Genomic DNA, 20,601 nt, shown 5'->3' on the forward strand with positions numbered 1-20,601 from the left:
ATGACAGGCGCTATAATGTTAACATTTACTGCAATCACTTGAAAGCGAAAAAGTAAAAATTATCTAAGTAACAAAGTTTATTGCGTTCCGGGGTGACCGCAGCGAAGCGGGGCGGGTTAACATAAATGACAGGCGATATAATGTTAACATTTAATGCAATCTTCTATGGTTTTTATCATATCACTTGAAAGCGAAAAAGTAAAAATTATCTAAGTAACAACGTTTATTGCGTTCCGGGGTGACCGCAGCGAAGCGGGGTGAACGCTGCTAGTATATATATATATATATATCAATAATAAATCATCTCATTCCTGAAGATAAAAAGTTATTAGTTTTGTAATTGATTCATTTATAGTTCGCATGTAGTCCTTAATGCTGTTTCAGATGCTGACAATTTTGACAATAAAAGTTGGTTTCGTTTGCAATTTCACTTCTCTTATTTACTTTGAATACACAGATGAAAATGACAAAAGCGTAAATAACAAATAACTTTATGAGCTCACAAAGCAGAATGAAAGGCCTCTTTATTCTTCCCCTCCCCCCCCATGCTTCTTTAGGAAGCAGGGTTTGATAATTCTGTTTGCTTTTGTTTCCTCGCCCAACAATCTGTATCTTGTTGGCTGTCACTATACGTGATTTAAAGTCACAACTTGCGCGTTTGTTTAGAACGGATATAATGGGGTTTCTTTTCATTCTTCTTGTGTTTCCAGACAGATATTGGGTGTCTGAGGTGTCAGAAGTGAGTATAGAAACTAGGGAGGTTCAGTTCCTATTCACCATTACATTTATCATCATCATCATCATCATATTTTATTGGCAGGCCACTTGCTGCAACTCAGAAGTTTCCATGATCCACAGTCTTCGGTTAACCTCTTCGTCTTCACGTATGATTTTTCTATTTTGATATCGTCCAGAATTGTAGTCTCTTTTCGTCCCCTCCCTCTTTTTCCTGCCACCATATCCTCTAGCATGTCCTTCATGATACAGTCTTAAACATCGGAAGTGGGGAGAAGCCGCCTTCACAATATACTTTATGATGTAACTTGTTTGACAAACGGAATTGGATTAGCGGACATTTTGCGTACACAGACGACTGAGCGTTCCCGTACGTCACATTTTCTCGTCACTTATTACTATCACCCTACTCCAGTTTTCACTCTTATCCAACTTCAGTAGCAGTATCTTACCCATTGCTATTCCTTAGGTTGCCTCTCAATCGGTACAGGAAATTTGTGTGTGGAACTGTTTAGCCTGCCATTTATTTCAATCATATGTTTTCTATTCGTTTCATATGTTCTCTCGATTTCGTATTGCTTCCATCAAAATTTTATTGCAACGATTTATAAACCATCATTAAAATAATAATAAAAAAAAAACTTCTAACACACAATTGTTAGACTGTTATTTCGTATCCTCCAATTCAACGTTCTAAATGAATTTGCGCGATTGGAATGACAAAAGAGTTGAAAATATATGAATTTAAGGAGGATTTATTTACAGACTCATCACTATTTCTCTTTCTTGTTCTTTCTTCGAAAGAAAACATACGGCGGAAGAAATGTGGCAACAGCGAGCTCCATTTACTCTGTACTGCAATCTAAGAGTGGGACGCTGTATAGAGGGGGAGGTTTTTGATAAATATATAGAAAAAAAATACTTATTCCATGTAAAAATATTATGTTATTTCTGCGAGCCGGACCGGGGATAAACTTTAACGAGAGGAGATTTCCCCGCCATCCCCCAACATTAATCGCTAGCAGTAATGTGAAAAAGACAGAAACAACAGAAATATCACATTTCGCAGCAATAGGGAGTCTTATTCGCTTTTCAGACCAGAAACAGAAGTTCATGTATTCGTGCGCGCCCGCGTGTATGTGTTTGTGTCGCAAAATAAAGTCCTAAATCGACGCTGTAATAAATTTCCAATTTACAAAGCTTTTCTGTTTTAATGATGTTTAGAAACTAAAGAAGGCTTTAATTCTGAAAATCAACCTTGAATAATAATAAATCTCATAAAATGTCTATTGCCCCAATCACTTTTTTGTTACTGGAGACATTAACGCTCAACTTAGAAAACTCAATAAATGTAAAATCACTAAATATACAATTAAATGTAATTCATAAATGTTGCGAGACTTCTCGTGCGAGACTTAACCGAGTCTCGTCTCGCGTCTCGTCTCGCATGGTTTAGTCTGGTCTCGCGTCTCGCATAAAATTTTGAGTCTCGTCTCGTGTCTCGTCTCGCAAATGCGAGACGAGACGAGACTTCTCGCGTCTCGCGTGCATCCCTAGACACGTGCCAATATACCTTCTCAACAGAGTTAGATGCGCATTGTTTCTCTTTCAAGCTTTCATGGAAATAATATATATATATTCGCTTCTGTACGTATATGTCACTGTCACTATCGAACAGCTCTGTGTTCAAATAATATATTTATCGATTGCAATTAAATACGGCATCTGTGAGTAAATGCATTTTGTGTGAATCGAAGTGAATCGGCAAGCATCGAATTAGTGTTCTTCGAGATAGAAGTATGTGTTATCTCAATGAACTTTGCTACAAAACTGATTAGTGGAAAATTCAGTTTTAAGCTTCAGATATACATGTATGTAATTTCAAGACAGAACTAAAAGGAGAGAAAGAATTGATCTTTTTTCAATAAATTGCTTATGGTCAGTTTTATCGCTCGAAGTAGATGATAGCTGACATATTTGTCTGTAGATGGAAGTCCACTTTGACAGACTCTGTCTGCTGGCGCTACCTATGACATGTTATTTGAAGTGTGGTGGAAAATAAGTGTTAGGCCAGGGCTAATATGCATAAGGCCGGGCACACACGTTCCGGTATACCGGTAGGTTTATCTGTACAGGTAAACCGGAGCGTGTGTGATAGCCGCTACAGGCCAAACAGCACAGTCGTAGCGACCTGTACAGGCGACCGGAGAATAATTGAAATTCAAGGCCGGGCACACACGTTCCAGTATACTGGTGAGGTTTACATGTACAGGTAACCCGGAGCGTGTGTGCCAGCCGCTGCAGGCTAAACAGCACAGTGGTAGCGACCTGTACAGGCGACCGGAGAATAATCGAAATTCAAGGCCGGGCAAAAACGTTCCAGTATACTGGTGAGGTTTACATGTACAGGTAACCCGGAGCGTGTGTGCCAGCCGCTCCAGGCCAGACAGCACAGGCATAGCGACCTAGGCACAGGCACAGGCATAGCGGTGGCTCAGTGGTAGAGCGTTCACCTTTGGTGCTTGGGGTTCCGGGTTCGATCCCAGCCCCCGCCAAGTGAACTTTGTGGTGGACAAACACCGTGCTCGTGGGTTTTGTCGGGGTTCTCCCGTTTCCTCCCACTTTCTTCATTCCACCATTTCACTCATCTTTCATCATCACCGTCTCCTTTAGCCTAACCGGCATAACCATGGGACGTAAAATTCAAAGATTTCATTTCATTTTTTCATTTTTCCATGCAAAGCGGTTAGCGTACCCGCATTTGGCGCGGGAGACCAGGCTTCGATTCTCAGCGGGAGCTCACATGGTTCAGATTCCATGTTAATAAGTCCACTTATCATATAGCCTCGCTGCTGAACGGAACGTTGAATTCAAAATCAATTCCATACCATATGGAACCAGGAGGTTCAATTCTGCGTTCACGAAATCTCTCTAGGAAAAAACATACGGAATTTAAACCTTTACAGAGAAAAACTTACTCCCATTCACCGTTTACTGGAGCTTTTAGAAGTCATACTGTAACAAGTATTTCTGCCTTTCAATGGAAACTCTGCTAGCTAAATGACATGGGAGGTTAACATTAATTTCCGTTAGATGATAAGACGTAGCCTATCAGAAAACAAAGCGGGATTCTAGAGATATCACACGCTATATGGGCTATATATAAGCCAAATTCATTGACGTTTGAACTAATTCAATTAAATAAAAGAAAACAAACATATAAAAACTGCTTTCAACTAATATTGCTTGATTTGTTCACATCACAAAAATCGCTAATTACTAAATAAATCGCTAAATTATCATTTAAAATTCACCAAAATAGCCGCTAATCGGAAATGTTAGGTTTTGTCGCTATTCTGGAAGTCGAATCTCCTAGGTTTAGGGAGTTTTGCCCCAAATTGGCAACGCTGTGAGTTGTGGCTAGTTCCTTGAATAGGGAGCGTCTGTCGTCGTCTTCTTGTTTGCTTGCCATCTCTCAACTGACAAACAAAGGGACCAAGTGGATAAATCAAGTTCTGGGATGAGATATAGTGCGGCTGATAGAGGATGTGAAAATATGTGTATGTGCAAAGTTATAGCGGCTGAGCGCCATAAGAAACGTAGGGGGTCAAAGTTGGTGGGAGAAGGCCTATGCTATGTTAATAGAAATATATCAAATAAACTGTTGAATCGTAAAAACAGTGAAGGATAGGCAACGCAAACGGTGACAATTTCACATATTAGCGAAAGAAGAATGGGCAGAGTAGATCATGAACCTGGGCCACCATCTTGAAATCCGCCATTTTGAAATCTGTGATACTTTTTGAAATGGAAAGGTAGTCATGTGATATATCAATTAGGGCCAACATGTTCTCAAAAGGTCAGTTATGAACTTTAGTGATCGTTATCTGTACTTATTTTGAAAACTGGCGATCATCTTTATAGTTATTTACGAAAATCTAGAAAACTGATATGTTGAAAGTTTGGATTATCACGAAAACACATGTAAGTTAAACATATCTACAAGCCAAGAAAACTACCAATGAAATTTGATATCCCAGTATTATTACATTATTATTTATGACATCACTTCCAATTTATTACATATGGTGCAGACTGTTCCGGTCCGGAAGAACCGCTTCCGCTTTTTTTTTTCGCTTTTGGTCGAAAACAATGTGGAGTTTATATAGTTATCTTTTGTCAAATGACATACTAATATTGACCACAATACAATAAAATCTGATAGATTGAAATGCAATTATTACGTACGGTACGTAAACCACTATTTTTTCACCACTCGCTATATTTTTCACTCTACTTTCTTTGCCAACTTTGGTAAGCATCAGCAACTTGGGATGAACGTAGCATGTGACATCTGGATGAAAGGTGAACTACTGCAGTCTAATACAGCAATGAAGTTGTTGCGGAAAATATGTTATGGGGTAAGGTGGCTTTCTCGAGTGTCTATATGTAGTAAATTGCAAGTAATGTCATAAATATTAATGTAATAATATACAACTGAGATATCAAATTTCACCTTTTTGGTTTGTAGATATATTAACTTACATGTGTTTCCGTGATAATCCAAACTTTCAACGTATCAGTCTCCAAGATCTTCGTAAATAACTATAAAGATTACCCTCAATCTTCCAAATAAATACATATAATGACCACTAAAGTTCATAAATGACCTTTTGAGAACATGCTGGCACTAATTGATATTTCATAAGACTGCCTTTCCATTTCAAAAAGTATCATATATTTCAAAATGGCGGATTTTAAGATGGCGGCGCAGGTTCATGATCTCTGTCCATTCTTCTTTCGCTAATATGAGGAAATTCCACCGTTTGCATTGTCTATCTTTCACTGTTTCTACGATTTAACAGTTTATTTGATATTATTTCTATAACATAGCATAGCCCTTCTCTCACCAACTTTGACACTCTTCCCGTTCGTTTCTTATGGTCCTCAGCCCTATAACTTTGCACATATACATATTTTCACATCCTCTATCAGCCGCACTATATCTCATCCCGCAACTCACATTTACTTGTGTTACAATCTTCAGGTTCACCGTTGCGTGTGTGTGTACTCTAGCCTGCACGCATATACCCTTCCGGTATACCGGTGAAGTTTACCTGACAGGTATATCGTAAAGTGTGTGCCCGGCCTAAGAGAGACTACAGAGCTCTATGTATGTTTACATACATACATTTGTATAGTATTCAGAAATGAAATTTTTCAGTTTTACGTCCCACGGTTATGCAACCTAGGCTAAAGCAGACGATGATGATGAGAAATGAATGTAATGGTAGAAGGAATAAAGTAGGAGGAAAGGGGAGAATACAGAGAAAAGCCACGCACACTGTATTTGTCCACCACAAAGTTCGACGCTAGCTGGGATCGAACTAGGGACCCCATGCACCAGAGAAGAACGTCCTACCACTAAGCCCCCGGGTAGGATTTAGGTATCATCAGGGGCAAAAGTGGATCTGAAAAGTAGGGGGACAGATGACGTTACTTCGTCCTCCATGCCTATCTTTGCTCAATTTTTTAGGAAGTAGGGGGACGCCGTAGATATTTTTTTCGAAACAGGGTAACGGCATTCCCTCGCGTTCCCCTTCACTTTTACCTTTGGGTATCATGTTATCTTTTTCGTAATTTTGTGTATTTCATTTGTAGATTTCCTTAAGAATGTCTCTTATTAAAGCTAATTAGGGCTAAACTGCAACTACATTCTTCGTATTTTATTCACTACTTCTCTCCTTAGAATAACAGTATTCTCTACTTAGCTGACACGGGAAGGTCTAACAAATTTTCGTTCAAATATCATTGCCACATAGCACGTCTGATAGAGTAGCATGAGAAATGAAAATGAGCGAAATTTAAGGTGCTATGGACCAGAAGGATAGGAGCTACGGAGCACAGTGTGGCATTTTAATGATCTAGGAGGACAAAATCCATTTTTCCAAATGATTAATACTGTATACATACTATGACTGGTTATTACAATAATATAATAACCACAGTTTATCAAAACATTTGTTTCTAATTCTGTTATCTAATCTACCCCATAGGTAAGCTCGAACATGTCAGAACACCTGCTCAGTGGTTTTGTAGTGTACGTTCGAAAATCTTTGATGCAACTTCGGTTGTCCAGTGTGGATCACACGAGTCATGTGGTAGTTGTATTACGTCTGTTCTGAATTGTAGTATTTCGTTTTAAAACATTCTGTTCGTTCTGAAAAGAGATACGGAAAACTGTAGACATTAACACAAAATTATATTGAAATGTAAAAAGAACTTTGAGTTTTAGTACATTATTCCGCATTATTCCATGTTAAATTGTATATAAGTTACTGCTGAGAATTCAGACTTTTGGAAAGTGAAAAGTGTTATTGTGCAAATTTGCGTACTTAAAGGATTTTGGTTTTTAGTTACATTGGCGCTACATATTCCGTATCACACTTTATTTGAGATATGGGTGCAGAATTTAGTTTAAACGAGATTTGATGCCTTTCCGACGCATGCCAAGCGATCAGTTGGTTGCTCTCCATTATCTGGTGATGATTTATCATTTATTAAGGCGACACTTAGGACTTTTAGTCACAAACTTGAAGTGTAGTGGAAGACAGCATCATGACATCGCAAACGCCTTTTGAAAAATAATTCCTCCTGATTTAAAGAAAGCCTTCAATTTTCTGACCTCATGACATCCCTTCTAGTACATCCCAAGATTATTTTGGAAGGTGACACCAGTCCTTCAGTGACGGCAGACGAAAGTCAAAGAAACACAAAGTGAAGAGTCTGATTGAAGAAACATGCCATGAGAAACTGTCATTGGCCATTGAGCTAAAACTTAGACGAGAAAGAAAGAGGGATTCTGCTTCAATTGTGTGATCTTTCAAGTGCCACTCCACAGAGAGAAATTAGGATAAAGAAGTCTCGTCAGTTGGATCTTCGAAGCCTGAGGTCACCTGAACTCTCCCCAGAACAAGCTGTTGCTAATCTCTCAACCTGCATGATAGACGGTAAATTTTGCAATGTACTTTCATCATGTCTTCTACTTAAACTTACTATTTGAGTGGGGCGAAACCGAGTGAAATGAATTATTTGTTTTCAATATCGAACAGGGCCGTAAATAAGGACTTTCTTTCGTTTGGTTTGTCTCTTCTTCATTCTTGGATACGTTTCTTTGAATGCATCCTTCACATTTCTTATAGACTTGACATACAAAGTTGAAAGGCACGAAGTCTCGAGAAAAAAGATTGTTGCTAAAAAGAAAAAAAAAGAATAGAAATAGGTCCAAGACGATTTTAGAAAAGAACTTGTTGATTTTTCAAGGCGACAACTCAGCTCGTAAATTTTTCAGGAACAAGGAACTATTTGCAAGAGTAACTGGTGTCGATATTGATATCATCAAATATTTTCATGTTATCTTGGAGGTATTAAGCTCTGGATTCCAGGTCAATACGGACAAATTCGAACAGTTCGCACAGATCACGGGGAGAATTGTATGTTAAAAAATACTTTTAGTACCAAATGATTCTTAGTGTACATAAAGTGCTATTCCACGGAAAATATACCCTGTCTTCTTGTATTTTCCCTATCGGTCAGCTCTCGGAGGAAGCATAAGAGAACAGGAATAAACACCACAGGGAATACAGGGAATTCTTTACGAGAAAAGCATCAGGAGCTAACGCTCTGCACCACAGACTTCTCATTACCTATGATTCAGTCATTGGAAGTTTTCAATTTGCTCTAAAAACAAAACATAGTCGTATCGAAGGAAATGTTCTCGATTTATTAGATGATCCTTGTTTCCACACTTCTAACGAACGTCGATCTTCATCAGGTGACTCATCGGCCAATGAACTCAGCAGTAGCGGTTCAGAGAGTGTGATGTTTGCATTTATAAGTCAACATAATGTTTGACTGTCTTGTATAGTTTTATAATCCAAATTATGTTATATTTTGTGTTTAGTGTTGTGTTATATTTATATACAGTGGAATATATGATAAATGAAAATATATGAGAGAAACAATTAATAAATACTAAACAAAAGGGTGAGAAACAGGAAACCAAAAATATAGCTTACTAAATAATTGTTTTGTCTCTTTATTCTATTTTCAGCCTGTTTCTTTTTTATTTTTGATTATGAGAGTTCATTCCATGACGAACTAATACGTGTTTTTTTATTTTGTAAAAAAACTAATAAATTATAAATTAATAAAAAATGAAATAAATGACATGACTTAAAGTAATAAGGTATCATGCCAAAAAATTAGCAGCCTCGCCTCATCCTGTTGTTGAGGTTTCAAACAGTAAAAGAGGAGAGAAAGAAACGAAATAAAAGTAAAAGTAGCAGAGAGAGAACAAATTGTAAGAAGCAGTTGCGTCTGCCATGAATAAGTCTAGAAGACCTTGGCCAAGGCAGGGGGAAGTGGAGGCTAAAAAAAAGCACTATAGAAAACTTTACAAATTCATTTATCCATGCTCTGTTTCAGTATCTAATGATCATTACTGTTTTTTACAATTAACTTTAATCTCGTTGTCACTTTTCTTTATGTAAACAGCCCTTTTTTCCTTTTTTATTCAATGTGTATCTATGAAAGTTGTTATTGTTACCGTGTATTTGATACAACTGCTCTTTTTTTTTTTAATATAAGGTTCAATTATTTCTACTACTATACCCCAAAAACGTATTTTAAGTCACTTTAATGCGATAGATTCTTGGTATCATAATTTTGTTCTCCTAGATTGCCAAAATGTCACACTGTGCGGGCCTTCAAAATTTAAATATCCAAAGAATTATATCATGTAATTAAGTACGTTTAAAGTATATATCTTGAAAACCGTTAAAGCAATCAAAACAAAAGTTACACAATATAATGAGAACAAAAGAAACCCTGTCGAATACCCTGACCGAGAATACCCTGACCGATAATACCCTGTCGAAAACCACAAACAGTGTTGTCATAGATGAGGCAGTGTTGCCAACTCAGCATTAAAGTATTTTGTTTGAAATAGAAGCATATACAAGTGTGCACAGATTTAAAATGCATTATTATCACTAAACATAACAGTGAAGTAGTGGTACAGCGATGCATACTGCTGGAGCTACGTATGGTGAAAATGTTCAATGGAGAAGTCTGATATGTGGCAAGGAATCTGGGTCTCATACTATGAATTTAATTCAAATGAATAACACCGATAGTATATCATAGCAAAATGTCAGGAGTGTCACAAAATATAGATGCATAATAGTAATAACGAAACGAAATGAAATAATAGTAAAATAAGGAAAGGAAGTAAAAGAATATGCCACTTAACACGAAAGACATAAACCAAGAAAGTACTCTTCCAAATATTGATAAGATAATCTGGAGAACCAGTTTACAGAATTAGAAAGCAGGTGTTTCTTTCCTCACGTGTATCATTTTGTTTTCACGAGTTGTCTGCTTATTCACCGGGGCTACAAAAGTATAATGGAAACCCCTCACTTTTTCATTGGGAAGTTTGGGTTATTCTGCTTTTTGAAAAATAAACCGTCAACCTGTAACTACTCGCTTCTATTAATTTCGTACTTGTGAGTCGATTTGCCTCAGTGGCAGAGCAAGCACTTCTGGCGTGTGGAGTCCGTAGTCTGATCCAAGCTCCCACCAAATTTTTACTTATACCTAGCGCACTGATGCCATCTGAAACGCTATATATTCCATCTCGATGAGCAAAAAATCCCATCTTGGGTCTGAATTTCCTACATTGTACTGCTACTACTACTACTACTTTAACTACTACTACTACTAATAATAACAATAATAATAAAATATGAAATGAAACTTACATATGTTATGTGTTTCCTTTTTCAATTTATGGGTGAATATTAATAAATGTCGATCTTTCACATTAATAGAACAGTTTGTGAATATCTATTTTACTTATTCGAGAACAAATGTATCTTGTTCTGCTGTCAGAAATGCGTGACTCCATGATACCATTGTACAATCCGCAGCAAAAAACCCTGCAACATGAGCATGTAAGTTTATTGTGAAACTATGCCTAACAGCGCAGGGAATCAACATAACGTCTAACACGTAAGTGGCACGAATCACGCCAGAAGAAACCTCGGCGTTCTCCCCTGCACACTTATTTTGGAGCAAAAGACTTCTTCGTTTCACAATAAACTTACATGCTCATGTTGCAGTTTTTTTGCTGCGGACTGTACCATCACCTTATACTGAGCCGAAACTTTTGTTCTCTACATATTTTGTATGGAGCGTTTTGGAAATTGATTATTTCTTATTTGATATTTTACTTTTTATCATTCATTTGTTCATTGTTTTGTTTTTTTTCTTTCTTCAAATACCTGAGGACAAATTTCGTATCTCGATTTTTTGATATTTTCAAGAATCACATGTGATTAAGTTACTCCTCATTACCATGGACTTCACCAATGATAAAATTAATTTCAGATCAAAAGTTGACAATACTGACATACTTATCAATAACTCATTATACCCTTCCTGCTGTAGTACAGAATTTTGTTGGCGTGGATTATACATTCCATTATGCTCCCAATTTGGACGAAAATTACCTTTATCCAATTCCAAATAATTAATGTAACAAATCCCATAAATTGTTTCCCATGGGTTGACATCATAACCTAGTGTCTTTCTCTATGTACAATTCATACGATATGACACACTCACACTCTTCAAATGGAGCTATATTCCCTATAGTTAGGGGCAGGAGTTTTTCGCAATTTGAAATTAACTATTTCGCATTTGGGATTAAAAGTTTCGCATTTTGTCGCATTTTGAGATATAAGATTTCTCATTTTGTCGCTAAGTAAATTATTTTGCAAGCTCTAATATACGAACTCTAATATTGGTAGACCCAATATAAATAATAAGCAATAATACATGAACATTGAGAACATTCTTTATGCAGTTGCTAACAACAAATTACTTCTTTCTTCTTTTACAAGTCTTTCACCAGGCATGTACTTCATCAACCACGCACGAAATGCAGGATGGTCAACTTTTTTCTATGGGTATATTGCACTTCAGTAATATCTCGGTAATCTCATTTATGAATTCAATCTTTTCTATTTTTGCCTTCTGCTCATTTGCAAAACCTTCCAATGTAATTTGTTGCTCCGCCCTGTTTAGTCCACTTTCAACTCTGTCTTTGTTACATTTATGTCCTGCTGACTTTATATGTTCTGTACAGTGTCTTTTTTTTCATTCAATGCGTGAATTACAAAATTTACACATTAACGTTTGGATATCACTTATGTATATACAAGTCTTCACTGGCAAATTCACTTGCGCGGTCTTGTACCATACACTTTTTATTCACTATTTTTAAAATTATAAACTCTTAGCGTACGTATCCCACAAACACATCAAAGTGAGAATTTCTGCTGTTTTAACACGACGCTGAATGTTCGACATTTCACAACTACCAGCCAGGGACGGATCCAGGACGGACTTCTGGGAAGGGGCTGTGAGTTGGAATACTGCTTCTTAGAGCTACGTTTAAGAGATCCAAACTCTGGGATGGGTTTTATTTATATATACATAAAATAAGACAGTTTCCTCTTCTGGGGGGTCGATCACCCCGATTGCTTCCATGCATCCGCCACTGCTACCAGCTATGAACTTGAAACGTAAATTAGTAGTAATCAGCGTTTCCAGTTGCAAAAGGAAAATGTTGCTTGGAAAATTATACTTTTTATTTCTATATTTTAACAATGAAAATTAACGTTTTTTAAAAAATTCGCAATTTGTCGCGTTTTGTGGCATATTTCGCTCAAAATGTCAGTTATCGCATTTTGTCGCGACTTCAAAATATCTATATCTTTACTCAATTTGACGTAGTTCGTTGAAAAAACAACTCTTGGCTTTGTCGGAAAACTTTCGCGATTTCGCAACATTTAAATTTAAAAGTGCCTTCGTCACTGCTTTCTTTCCAAGCGAAAGTGTCTCTTATATCATCATACCGTATGGCCTGTAGGGCGTTTAATCTGACTATTATTATTATTATTACAAGGATGAATCAAAAAGTAGTGCCTCCCTTGCTATAATTTTGTTCCTATTACAGCTATTGAACTAACTAAGCATGATATATAGAGGTAACCTTACTCTACTAATGTACTCTTTTTCTTTTTCAGATTGACTGATTACAATCATGAATCTAAAGCTTAAAGAAAGAGTCGTTATTGAATTTTTGGCAACGAGGAACTATATAATTTATACGGTTTACCGAACATTGTTAGGGTAATCAAATCTAGGAGGCTTAGCTAGGCAGATCATGTAGCTAGAATGGAAAGAAGTAGGAACGTTTTCAAAGTCTTAACTTGAAGACCAATCGGAAAAGGATCATTAGCAAGACCTAGGAAAAGGTGGGGAGACAATATTAAGATATATATATTTCCCTGAGTCTGTCAGTAAGTAATTACTATATGCTAAAGAAATAATAAACACTTGTGACCAGAGTATATACACTTGTTTATTAAAAACTAAATTACAGTATAACGGTTTCGACAACTTAACGTTGTCTTCATCAGACACTAACTGAACTCTGAGTTTAGTTAGTGTCTGATAAAGACAACGTTAAGTTGTCGAAACCGTTATACTGTAATTTAGTTTTTATTAAACAAGTGTATATACTCTGGTCAGAAGTGTTTATTATTTCTTTAGTGAGTTCCAGAGTCGTGATGGATAGAGTTACTATATGCTATTTTCTTCACTACGCATATATTCCAATATCATTTATTTTTGTTTTCGGTCCTTTCAAATTTTAGAGTTTGGCTTATAATGTGAGACCGGCTTATTTTCCAGCAAATACGTTAATTTCCAAAAACACGTTAATATAAGGAAGATGAAGAACAATTTCCTTTACGATTTTACAATCATATTGTGATTCTACGTCTTTTTCACTGGTGTATATGTAACATTGCTTCTTCTTTATTTAATAGTAGATTAAAGTGATTGCAACATATAACTTTATATCTTTTTTCTTACTTTGTCAATAAAGAAGATGAAATTACTTAATTCAAGTGTTATTCAACATTCTTTTACCTGTAGTTTTAACTTTAGTGGTTAATTAGCTCTCATTCTTCACTGGAATTTTTTTCATGGTTGTACAAGAGTACAGTTATATATTTAAACAGTATAAGAAGATCAAAAAGTACAGTGAATGTAGCTGCACAGTGCCATCTATCAATGTTACATCTATTTTAACTAGTAAGCCTGGTAGCCTAATCTTTGGTACAATCAGTGTCGAGTTATGACGTATTAGTTGGCTTCCAGAGGCAGAAGAGTGAGGACATGTTAAGAGTGTCTGTCGTGCGCCAACATTGAGTTTTGATCTAAGCTTCAGAAAAGTAGTAAAGAAGCTCACGAAACATCAGAATCAGTGTTTGCCGATGAAATGGTGGCCTTGAATTCTATTTACAAGTGGTATGGGCGGTTAAAAAGCGACAAGGAGTCAGTTGAAAACGAGCAACGATCGAGACATCCATCGACGTCAGAAACAGATGCAACCTTACAAAAAGTGGCACAAATGATATGTTCAAACAGGCGAATGACTATTAGAGAGCATTTCGAGGAACTAAACATCTCTTATAGATCCGTGAATGGTAACTTAACTGCCGATTAAATTGGTAAATGGCTTCCATCTTCACCACGAAAACGCGAAGTGCCACACCTTGCTTTTGATCATCTAGTTTTTGACTGAAAAATATTCTTGTCTGCTTACATTTGCTGTGATCTACAAGTATAACACCATGCAAGCTCTGACTTTTCCCAAAAATTAAAACCATTCTTAAAGAAAAAGTTTTGACACCATTCCGCACATTGAGAGGGCCAAGACAGAGCAGTTGAAAAAAGAAGCCTTACAAAAATGCTTTCAGTTATGTATTCAACATTCAGATAAGTGCTTTGTTAGCCAAGAACAGTACTTAGAGATTAAATCAAATTCCATACTTCGTTCCTAATAAAATTCCATACTTTGCTTCTAATAAAATTCCATACTTTGCTTCTAATAAAATTCCATACTTTGTTTCTAATAAAATTATTCACCGAACTTTTTCATCACACCTCGTATTAATCGTAATTATAGTTTCTTTCTTTTCTTTTGCTCGTTTTTTACTTGTACTTTGCGCGTACATCGAAAAAATAAAAAAAATCGAAATATTAGATTTATAATTGTACATTACCTGGAGCCATTATTTAAAAATGTTTCTGTGACTTGCAATATCGCACAAACGACTGAACTGCTAATTGAAAAAAATCTCAATCTATTGATAGATTATCACGAACCTTCAGAGATACAATAATCTAATCTGTAATACTGTAAGGTCAATTGTTTTACTAGTGGACTCAAGAAAACGTTTAATTAGTACATCTCATCTGTTAAAACTTCTTGCATAACGTGAAAATGGGTTTACGCAATTAATAGCCTTTTAATTTGCGGCTTCTGTTATATTTCCTACGTGCGAGAAAAGTTTCATCTAGTTCTGCGGTTGTTCGGGGTCATCCTATTTAGAAGTTTTTAAAAAGTAATTTTTAAATAGAAAGCGCTTTCTTCATTTGGACTCTTGGAAGAGGGAGGGAGTGTTCTAGAACCTAACCTCTTTTAGTTTAGTGTTATAGAGCCATGTATTGCACTGGTATAAAGTAATGAGTTCAGCCCTTTTTGTTTCAATTTGGTACTATTTTGCAGCCCACTCCAGAGCTAGGACTGTGACATCACTGCTTCAATTTAAAGAAAAACGTCTCACAAGTGGAGCTTGGGTTGCCTGCACTGCAGCTTGTGCTAAGCACAAATAAGTTTTGTGTATAAGCGAAAGCGAAATAAAATCAAATAAAAGCGACAGGCAAGCAAGCATGCTGTATGGGGGCAATATCAAAGGTTTAATAATAATAATAATAATAATAATAATAATAATAATAATAATAATAATAATAATAATAATAATAATAAGAAGAAGAAGAAGAAGAAGAAGAAGAGAGGATTCAAACTCAGGAGTTCCTGGTGTGTAAAGAAGTGGAACATAATTTCTGTTGTTAAGCCAAGCCTGGCCAACAAATAGGTATATATGGATCTTTAGTTCCTAGACGATAGGCTACTTGCCCACTGAATGTTTTGGATTCAGGTAGTGGTTACCGAGAAGTAAAGTACCACATTCACAACGAGCTGAGCCCAGTCATACCTATCTCTGCCCAAGTCTGTTCACAAACTATAACAATTTTTATTTTCTAGACCATGGCGTTCTTATCAAATTTGCTTCTAATTTAACCAGTAGTTACCGAAAATAAGGTGCCAAATACAAAGAAAATTATGCCAAACCTGTTTCTGGTCAAGCCCGGCTACCAAATATAGCAATATTTATTTCTTAGCTCACCAAGTATCTCTCAGATCCGACCAGTAGTTACCGAGGAATAAAGTATTACATGTAAGGCGAGTCGAGCCAAGCCGAGCCTAGCACACACTTTCTGGTCGAGAATGGCCACGAAATATAGCATATTTATTCACTTAGACACTGGTTATATGCAGATCAAATTTATTACAGATCTCACTAGTTATCGAGAAAAAAATAGACATAAATTAGAAGATAATCTTCCATGAAATTTTACATTCATTTTGTATTAGTGCTTTAAGTTTGTTGACCTGTAAAATTTTCGTTAAAAATAAATACGCATAGTCGGAAAACATCTTCCTTAATTTGGTTTTTACTTTTTCCTCTCTTGAAGATAAATCAAGCAATTTAAACAGTATTTATTATGTTTCGATTATGATCACTGAATTCATTTAGAACTTTATACGGAACTTAAGAACCAGAAGTATGCTCATCATAATAATCCATATGCTTATAGAGTAGATAAGTATCTACCTCCATACCAAGATTGATCCAGAACACTTTTGTTTTTGCTTTGATGACTGAAAACTCTGGAATTGAAATTTTATTCCATATAGTATCACACTCTTATGTAAATATCAACCTTTATCCCACGATGTCAAGTTTCATCCCGATCGTAAAAGGTTTGATAACATTTATACTTTTCCAAAATATAACTCAAAAATCACAACTGATAACTCAAAATTGTAACACACAATACAATAATTCACACGCTTATATAACCTGTCAATGTCAGACCCAATGTTGAATGTCATGCCAATGGAACGAGTTTTATTGATACCTTTTTGTACTCGAAAATGTGGCCCAAAATGTTACCGTCAAATACTTCACTCTTATATAGCAGACAATGATTTACTACCATGCCAAGTTTAATCTTAAAAGTTAGGTTTATGATGTTTGCTTTCAAAATTGTAGCTCAAAATTTATCCGCTCTTAACTAAACAAAATCTATCCGGTCCAGAGAACCAAAATCTGACTAGTAATTAATACGCTTAGACAGCATGTCAAAGTTCAGCACCATGGGAAGTTTGACCAAGATAGAATGAGTTTATTTCAACTCATTCAATGCATAATACCCTTAATTCTTAATGAAAAAGTCCACCAAACGAAGGAAACATTTTTATTTAGTGAAATAATATTACATTATATATTGTGAATAAATTATTCAGAAGAAACAAAGAAATTATTATTTTTTGACTAAATAGGTACAATTTTCAATTAATAATTTTTTCATACATATTTGATTCATATATATAATGTATGATGACGACATATACGCCAGTAATTTATTGTGGCTTATCAATCATACAATTCACACATGTTATTAGTAATTAACATTGTTATGTAACCAATCAGATATTGAATTCAATTGGTCATTGAAGGTCGTAATCCTTCTTGTAGCTAGGTCAACTTGACCAATTTAAAATATTCCCAAACATATCCTGATTGTCTTGAATCATTGAAATTATCTGGAAGATATTGCAAGAAACATTGTTTAAAAGGTGAAATTTATCTCAGTGGAAAATGTTCTATTCTTAGTTATCTCAGAGGAAAGTTTCATTGGAGAAAGTTGCTCTTTTTGTTTTTCGTGGAGCGCTTGTTAGCAAAAAGCATTTCTTCTTCTGACAAGACAGAGTAATATTGCCGTTTGTACTCAATTAATAATTTTACTATTTGAAACAAATGGCCTTTTAGTATGCTTGTTAACCCGTTGTGTGTAAGAATTTCATCTGCATTTACTCTGCAATGTAAAATACACATTTTAATAGTTCTCTTAGTATACTACTTTCTTTATTTTGACTTCAAGATTCATCTATTCAGCGTTACACCAATCACAGTACTTTCTCTTTGAAATTGTATGCAATGTTAAAAACCGGAGAAGTTGAACTACCTAGATATACTTACTATCTCAAATCTAGTGGCACAATGTCAAAACTTAAGTAAACATTGCATTGTTTTCTTACTCACGGGAACATTCTAAGTGAGAATTCAGGTTCCATCTTGTCACTCTTCAGCAATTCAAAATGGTAGACATCAGTGGCGGCGATTGGACGTTAAAAATGGGGGGCAAGATATGTTGTGAATATTTGTATATCAATCTTAGTTTCCCTAGCTGTTTTTAACATTTTGTTTGACGAAAGGTTGTATAACTAATAGGATACTATCTTTTTCAGTTAAAATACCGTATATCGTATTTCATATTTTATTAAGCATATTGACAAGAGCAACACAAGTAGATACTAGTCCTTTGTACTCTTAAACAACGAAAGTATAAGAAGAGATTTGATTGCTTCCTCATGAACATCTTAAAATTCTGTCTGGAAAATTGAGTGATCAGATTATTTAATAACAAATTTACAAAACAAATAAATAGAAAAAATAATATTAAACATAGTAATGAATAACGATTCTTGTTTTGTAGAAATTATATTGAAACTGGGGATTAATGAACAACTTAATTTTTATTCCACGCATGCTATTAAATATATATTATTACTCTTAGAAAATGAAAGACAGTAAATACTACAAGCATATGCCACGGCATTTAAAGCAATATTTACTTTTGCAGCTTCTCGAAACATGTTCCTTGCCATTAGGTGCAGTTTTCACTTTCTTGGAACACATTAAAACACAACAATACTTACAAGCGAAATCCCAAATGTCCGGCTCCGATTTCAATGATTTTTTTTCTGATAGAGGTCATGTATGCATTATTTGTGATGACAGAAATTTTTACCATGATGCATGTTTTCTATAATTTTTAAGAGTTCTGATGTGGTTATTAGAGATTACTGCAGAAGTTCATTACTACCCTTTGTAAACGGAGTGTTAATGAAAAAACAACCATGTAGATACATATAGGGCCTAGAGGGAAGTCTTATGGTGGGTATGACCTTGACGGCAGCCATCTTGAAATCCACTGTTAAAATGAGGTGTTACATTCTATGGTTTTCATTTTTCAAAACTTAATTTTAATTCAAAATGGCGGATTTCAAGATGGCTGCCGTCAAGATTACCTGTATCGTATCACTTGCCTCTAGGCATGATATGTATTACCGAAGATTTTATTCTCTTATTATCATTAATACGCGGGTTAGAAGCGGAGATAGGAGACTTAGGCACAAAGTATGAACAATTAATATGCCTGTAACTTTTACGCAAATGTACGGATCTTAAAACTAACTTCACCATTGTTTACCTGATTAATTTTTAGTCCGAAATTATGTATCATATTACTCTATTCCCATTTTAAAAACTTTACCTTAATTCAAAATGGCGGATTTCAAGATGGTTGCCGTCAAGGTCATACCCACCATACGACTTCCTCCTAGACCTTATATGTATCTACATGGTTGTTTTTTCATTAACACTCCGTTTACAAAGGGTAGTAAGGGACTTTTGCAGTAGTCTCTAATAAACACATCAAAACACTTAAAAATTATTTTAAAAAAGTAGAAAACACGGACCATGGTAAAATTTCTGTCATCACATATAATGCATACATGCTCTCTATCAGAAAAAAATCATTAAAATCGGAGCCGGACATTTGGGTGATGTCCCTTGTTAGAATAACTCCACATTGCAGTTATAGAAAATAATCCTAAAACCTAGAATTGTGTTGAATTCACTAAATTTAATTGTATATACACTCGTACACCCCTAAACACGCCACTTCCCTCGTATATTACACTACAAAACAATGAAAAGGATGGAAGTTGTTTCTTATTACGCTTTTTTTAATCAATATTCCTCACTTTTCAATGAAGAAAAGACATTTTAGGAACTCAATTTTTGTGCAATTAAAGAATACCTTGTGAAATACTTCTTTTTGCGAAACGTTCTCTCTGTTAGTTTCAAAGCGGCAGATTAACATATCGAGCCCTTGTGAGAAGGGGGTATAGAAACAAAACCTGCAAAATTCATTTTCGAATTTTATCTGGGAACGAAGAAAAAGTGACGCCCTCATGTCTTCAAAATTGTTGAACAACTTTTCTTTATTTCTTTTTCTTTTTTTTATGTTTAGTGGTTTGATTTCATTCAATTGTATTAAGTAGTGACCACTAAACAAAAAGAAAAAAAAGTTCAACAATTCTGAAACATAACGGCGTCACTTCTTCGTTTGCTGACAAAATTGGTTTGCTTCTATAACCCTGAATTGAAAGATGCTGGAATCGTTGTGCTCCAATAGGTCATTTTTGGAGTTATTTTCCGTGGCAATTAAAACGCAATTCCTGTAGCTTTGTTAACTTTAAGGGAAAACAACCAATACGTATTCACGCAACGGCAAATATTATATGGCACCATTCTTTTTTCTATGAAACAGTAATACTTACAAAAACTTTACATTTCCAAATGAAATTATATACATTAATCTGTAACTTCAAAAAAGTGGGGGGGGGGGCAACTGCCCCCCTTTGCCCCCTCTAATCGCCGCCCATAAAATATGACTGTTAAAGGG

General features: G+C 35.5%; 1 protein-coding gene across 1 annotated transcript in view; it reads right to left on the reverse strand.

Annotated features, from left to right (window-relative positions):
* Positions 1 to 14,992, reverse strand: part of LOC145678644 (membrane alanyl aminopeptidase-like) — an 88,843-nt gene extending 73,851 nt beyond the window's left edge. Inside the window, exon 1 of the mRNA XM_081749010.1 lies at positions 14,940 to 14,992. Coding sequence (XP_081605136.1) covers positions 14,940 to 14,949 — 10 coding nt within the window. The 5' untranslated portion in view covers positions 14,950 to 14,992. The remainder of the gene's footprint in view (positions 1 to 14,939) is intronic.
* Positions 14,993 to 20,601: the final 5,609 nt, after the last annotated feature.

The sequence above is a fragment of the Thermobia domestica genome, chromosome 2 (genome assembly GCF_964235325.1).
Source record: "Thermobia domestica chromosome 2, izTheDome1.hap1.1, whole genome shotgun sequence".
NCBI lineage: Eukaryota > Metazoa > Arthropoda > Insecta > Zygentoma > Lepismatidae > Thermobia > Thermobia domestica.